Source organism: Mesoplodon bidens (genome assembly GCF_964165515.1).
Source record: "Mesoplodon bidens genome assembly, chromosome: 19".
Lineage (NCBI taxonomy): Eukaryota > Metazoa > Chordata > Mammalia > Artiodactyla > Ziphiidae > Mesoplodon > Mesoplodon bidens.
This window is the reverse complement of record NC_138179.1, coordinates 41,650,123-41,656,549: the sequence shown is the minus strand read 5'-3', so window position 1 is coordinate 41,656,549 and position 6,427 is coordinate 41,650,123. Positions and strand designations below refer to the sequence as shown.

The 6,427-nt window shown below is 57.2% G+C and overlaps 1 protein-coding gene across 1 annotated transcript in view; it reads left to right on the top strand.

Moving 5' to 3' along the window:
- The first annotated feature begins 5,817 nt into the window (after positions 1-5,817).
- The window catches only part of TIMP2 (TIMP metallopeptidase inhibitor 2), a 51,238-nt gene continuing 50,628 nt past the window's right edge, over positions 5,818-6,427 (top strand). Inside the window, exon 1 of the mRNA XM_081218828.1 lies at positions 5,818-6,281. Within this exon, the coding sequence (XP_081074954.1) occupies positions 6,152-6,281 (130 nt within the window). The 5' untranslated portion in view covers positions 5,818-6,151. The remainder of the gene's footprint in view (positions 6,282-6,427) is intronic.

Here is a 6,427-nt window from a genome sequence, read left to right as displayed (position 1 = left end):
CCCCAAAGAGAGCCACTGCCTAGTGTCTCTCATAGTCCTTTGTTTTCCGTGTAAATGAAGCCTACAGGGGGCTCTGGGAAGAGCCCAGCTCGGGGAGAGCTGAGAGGCAGACAGGTGGGGAACCGGAGGAGAAAAGCACAGTTCCGGGGTGTGGACTTCTGGAGCACAGACTGTGCAGCAGCGGCTCCCTGGCCCTCCCTCGCTACCGGAAGGAGGGATGTGCCCTCCCTTGCAGGACTGGAGTCCCTTCTGAGTCACAGGGAGGCAAAACGCGGCCACAGGGAGGAGAGGCAGTGTCATCTGAGAGTCCATGGGAAGCAAGGTCTGAAAAGGCTTCCCAGCCCAGGGATGAAACCACGGCTGTGCCAGAGCCGCCTCCCTGGAGGAAGTGTTTACATGTTGCCGGTCTAGGCTGTCTGCTCCGGATACTTCAGATGCGGCAGTGTCTTCAAGCCAACAACTTACTTCATGGGCTTTCTGTTCACCCCCAGGACAGCCTCCCCACCTCCCTCCTTTCTTTCTGGAGTCACTCTAGAATGGATCAGTGCAGCATGGGTGGTGTGAGTACTGCTGCCCGGTTTGTGAAGGCTGTTCTCTGCATAGTGGGCAGTGGGGAATTAAGACACAGGCAGGGGGCTTCCCAGGTGGCGCAGTGGTTGAGAGTCCGCCTGCCGATGCAGGGGACACAGGTTCGTGCCCCGGTCCAGGAAGATCCCACATGCCGCGGAGTGACTGGGCCTGTGAGCCATGGCCGCTGAGCCTGCGCGTCCTGAGCCTGTGCTCCGCAACGGGAGAGGCCACAACAGTGAGAGGCCCATGTACTGCAAAAAAAAAAAGACACAGGCAGGCTTGCAAGGTGTGTGCCCTGGCTCAAGGCTGCCTTTGCCCAGAGGGGGACCTGCCTGGGAGGGGAGGAAGGGGGATTGACAGGTGCAGAGGCAGGGAGTGAAGGAGAGAGGCCAGGTCCCGCCTTCTTAAAGATGCTCTATGGGATGGCATAAAGTATAGCCACAGGCGCAGCCAAAGAAACCCCAATGGGAGGCGTGAGCCAAAAGCAGTGGAGAGGACGGAGCGGGAGCTTTGGAAAGTAAATGCCTAGAGGAGCTGCAGCCAGGGCAGGCTTTAGCAGTGATGTACTGCAAATGTAGAAAAATAGCCATATTTCTGCTGTCCATTTTAGGGTTGGACCATCATCTGAAAATTGCTTTCCCCACATGAGGAGCAGGATATGACACCTATCTCATCACCTAAGTCCCCGTCACCCGGAGACATGCAATGAACTTTTTGGTGAACACCTGTTCATACATCCGTCTGCATCCCTGCATATGTGTAATTTCCCATAAATGGACTATCACGCATGCTGTATGCTCATGCACACATTATTATTATTATTATTATTATTATTATTATTATTTTGGCCCTGTGGCTTGTGGGATCTTAGTTCCTCAACGAGGGATGGATCCCAGGCCCTCGGCAGTAAGAACGTGGAGTCCTAACCACTGGACTTACCAGGGAATGTCCATGGACACTTCTTTTTTTTTTTTTTTTTTTTTTTTTGCGGTACACGGGCCTCTCACTGTTGTGGCCTCTCCCGTTGCGGAGCACAGGCTCCGGACGCGCAGGCTCAGCGGCCATGGCTCACGGGCCTAGCCACTCCGCGGCATGTGGGATCTTCCCAGACCGGGGCATGAACCCGTGTTCCCTGCATCAGCAGGCAGACTCTCAACCACTGCGCCACCAGGGAAGTCCATCCATGGGCACTTCTTAAACAACAATCTTTATACTATTTCCTGCCTTCCCTCTCTCCCATGAGAACCAGTATGGACACAGCACCATCTCCCAGCCTGTTCTCTGGGTGATACGTGGGTACAGGGACCCTCCCTACGCATTACTATTTTCCCTACAGAAAGAGAACCTTGTTGTTTATGTCTCTGCATTTGGTCTCAAGACCAACGATTTTTATCAGTTTCCCTAGTTAGGGGTTATCAACTAGGGAGGTTTCGCCACCCAGGGGACACTAGGCAACACCTGAGGACAGTTGGTTGGGACAACTTGGGGGGAAGATGTTATTGGCATCTAGAGGGTAGATACCAGGGTTATTGCTCAATACCCCCGCCATGCACAGGACAGCCCCACTGTGCAGAGGACGGCCCGACCAGAGAAAGGTCTGGCCCCAAGGTCAGCGGTGCCGAGGCTGAGAAGCCGGCCCAGCGGAAGAGGATTCATAATGAAATTAATGAAGTGAAACAAAAATCAAAATGTCCTTTAGAGTGTCCATGGCTGATCACGAAGATGCTCATGTTGACTGTGCAGTGACCCGTGGCCCATCTTCACGCCACACACAGGTCATTCTTACTCACCTTCTTGTCACCTTTGGGATGTCCTATGGTAAACAGCCCCAGCAAGGAACTTTGGGGACAGATGTCTGGGCTGCGTGTGGCACTGCCACCTACTGTGGCCACGAATCTGATGCCCGGAGTCGACGCGGTGGGGGGGATGAGCATCATGACCCTGATGTCAGCTTCCCATTCCTCTCTGGGGGCCACACATCACAAACCGCCAGGCACAGGGACGCATCCCTCACCCTCATCAGCCACCAGCTCCCGCGCCCCAGGACCTGCCCAAGACACACCCACTCTTTCGGGGCCAGATTCCTGAGCCTGTGGGACCGATTTTCACACTACATACTGTAGAGCGTCTGGCTCTCTGGAACCTGCCGGAAGGAGTGTGAGGCCTTCAGCTCCGCTGCAGCTGTCTCAAGGGAGAAAACACTCCAAGCTCAGGAGGAAATGGATCTTCGGTAAACTGGGAGAGCGAATCGAGTGAGAAGAGGCGCCTCTGATGCCTATCCTCGTGCTGGCTGGACAGGGCCTCCTCTCTGAGGCTGGTGAGGTCACTCTGACTCGGTTTACCTGAGAGGAGCAGGAAGGAGGTGGAGCTGGCATTTTCCTTCTGACCCTGGACAGCGTTTACGCTGCCAAGCCCAGCCCAGGACGTGTTTGCTAGGTGTGCTCCCACAGGGGTGGGACCGGCTGACAACTCTGCTGGGCTCTGCCTTGAGAAAGTCCCTTTGGGAAGGAGGCAGGGGCAAAGTGGGCGTTCCTGGTGGGAAGTAGTGGCCCCAGGGGGTGCGGGTGGTGATCTGAGGGTCCTAGAAGCCCCCCTCCCCGGCCGGCCTGGCAGGTGCTGCCCCCTCCTGTCTGTCCTGAGTCCTGCCGGGAGTCACAGATACAAGCCGAGGTCCAGCAGGCTGTGGTCAGAATGCACATGGGGGCTGGGCGGGGGTCTCCCGTATGGCTCCCCTGTTAACCTGCCCCCTAAGATCAAGGTCGGGGAAGCTAGTTAGGAGAGAAGCCCATGGAGAGAGCTATCAGCCTTCGGGTCCTTCTTCCTGCACATGGGGCGCCCTGACCCTGACCTCCCTCCTTGGACAGAGGTCAGAGCTGCGGCCCTCTCCCCACATTCATCCCCAGTTGCTGAGCCCTCTTGGCGGTGGAGCAGAGAGCGTGTGAAAGGGCATCTGTTGACACCGTAGCCAGATCCTAATCTACTTCTTGTCTTCAGTAGATTCCTCACCTGGGGCCTCAGTTCCCGTGGTTTTGAGATGGGAAGATTCTAACTAGGAGCACAGGCAGAGGATGACGAGGACTAATGGAGAGGTCGGGGTAATGAGGCGGGGCGCCCAGGAGCCAAGGCCTCCACAGGCACCGTAAAATGGCTGAGCCAGTCAGGGTGGGGTGAGCTTTCGGGGGCTGCTCTGTCCTTTCACCTGCTGTGCCCTCGTGAAAGTCATTTAACATTCAATGCCTCCTGATGGCAGCCACCACATGCACTGGATTTTAGAGCCTCTGCTCAGCCATGCTCAGAAATCCACTAGGTAGGGGACTTTATCATCATTTTGTGGATGGGGAGACAGAGGCTTGGCAAGGCCAGTGAGGAGGCTGGGCTGCTGCATCTCTGAGCCACAGGTAAACCCTCTGCCCTCACTCCTGCCGATCCTACCACAGAGCCCCATCCTTTCAGAGGGGCCCGCTTTGCCCCTCTGCTCCAAACCCTCCAGAAGCTCTGACCTCAGAATAAAACGTGGTCCCCTCCCAGACCCTGTAAAATCTCCTCCATGGCTCCTCTCCCCTCACTTCTCTCTCCTTCACCAGCTCAGGAGTCTTTCTACCCACTGGCCCAGGGACCATTGTCCGTTCTGTGGAGGCCTGAATGCCCAGCTCTCAGGACAGTGCCCACTGCAGATGCTCAAGTAAGCGTTGTTGATGGAAGGAAGGAAGGAAGGCCAGCCCAGGCCCCTCATTTCCTGCCCTGTGCCTGGCGTGGACCCCGATCCCCTTCTGCACCATTATCAACCTACCTGTAATGTATTTCTCACCCTCTGGCATACTTGATCATTTATGTGTCTATCTTGCCTGAAGGCTGAGAGCCCCTAAGATAGATATTTGTTTCTTTCATAAACTGACGAATTGATTTCAGCTTCCGTAAACTTCAAGAGCATTTCATTCCACTTGCAATAACAAAGAAAGAAATGAAAAGGCTACAGGCAGCCAACTTGTGATAATTTTCCAAATTAACTGTACTTTAAAAATTAGCATCAAACATCATTTCACAAATGACACGACTTTATTTTACAGAAACAAAAGCCGAAAAAGTGACTTTGGAATTGTTAGAGTACTAAAAATAACTGCCCTGCCTATTTAACTTTTCTTCAAGTTGTCTGTTTCAAAGCACGCATAAACAGAAAGAAGCTGTTTTTCCATTGTTTCAGTATTTCCCAGTTTCACATCTCAAGTCAGCAACACAGTTTAGCGGGCAATTATTCTTTAATTGTGTCACTTTTCTCAGTTTACAACTCCCGTGTCACTTTTCTCAGTTTACAACTCCCCGGCTAGATTACAAACATCCTGCTGGCAAGAACGAGGCTTTCTGTGTAACAGTGCCCACCACAAGAGAGGGCTCAGAGACAGGTAGACAGGGACCCCCGGGGCCACGCTTTCTGTGCCATCCACACCTCTAAGACCCTCTGCCCTTCCTTGGAACACAGAACTGTTTTGGGAAAAGTCCTTCAGCTCCCACATCTGTGGGCTAAGGGAGCAGAGCCCGGAAAATGCCTTCATCCAATCCTACTGTCTCCTGGGCTCCTGCCCCCACCCCCCGCCCCGCTGGCTGGTCAAAAATATGGCCAGTTTATATAAAATCCTGTTTTGTTCATAGTAACCACTCTCCCCTCCCCCTCCAACTCTACTGGCCAAGCGCACTTAAAATTCTAAGGCCTCCATTTGAAAAAGGAATCCTCGGTAAATTTCAGGAGGCCACCCAGCAAAAGGGGGCTGGGAGAGGGGCGGCAGGGAACGACCCCTGCTCCAAAGCGCACATCCTTTTCCTCAATCCCGGGCTAGAATCTCAGGGACCCCAGGGGTGGAAGGGAATCAGGCAGTGTACATCTCCCGTGCCAAGCTGGAGGGGAAGGGGTGGTGGGTGGGCCGCCTGTGCCCTGGAAGGGTGGGCTGCGAGTCCCAAGTGCTGAGTCAGGGTCCACTGGGCACTGTCCTCCCGCAGTGCCCCCTTTCTCCCAAGCTCTGGAGATTTGGGAGGCTGCGGGGTACGGTCCCGGGCGGTAGGAAGCCAGGTGCGCAGCGGCGGGTCCCTGCGGTGCCAGGCTGGACACAACAAAAGCCGGGCTTGGGGGAGGGCCGGGAGGCGCGGGAGGCGAGCGGGGAGGGGGCCGCTGGGAGCTCCCGGAGCCGGCATTGGCCGCCCGCCACCGGGGGGCGGAGCCCAACAATCCTTGGAGAGCAATAAAAGGCCGGCTCGGCTCGCGCCTGCGGCGCACACATCCATAGAAGGCAGGGAAGTATCGGCGACCCGGCCCGCGGCGCGCTAGCTCGATCTCTCGCTCGCTCGTTCGCTGCCCCCGGCCCGTTCTCGTCTCCGCGCTGCCGGCCGCGCCCCGCGCCCCCTCATCGCCCCCGCGACCAAGAGCCGAGAAAGTTTGTGCGGCGAGTGCGGGCCGGAGCGGAGGGCGCGGCCGCGGAGCGCCACCCAGACCCGCGCGGCCCCGGCCGGCGAGAGGGGAGCGCCCCGAGCCCAGGCGGCGGCGGCTAGCCGGAGCCCGAGCCCGAGCCCGCGCCCCCGCCCCCCGCCCGCCATGGGCGCCGCGGCCCGCAGCCTGCGGCTTGTGCTCGGCCTCCTGCTGCTGGGGACGTTGCTCCGCCCGACCGACGCCTGCAGCTGCTCCCCGGTGCACCCGCAACAGGCGTTTTGCAATGCAGACGTAGGTAAGGACGGCGACCCCGCCCCGGCCCGGCGCCCACCGCCCCTACGGGGCGTGCTGGACCCGGAGGTTTCGCCGGCGCCCCGCCCGCCCGCATCTTGCAGAGGGACCCAGCGCCCGCCTCCGGGGCCTCGGTACCTTCTAGAATCC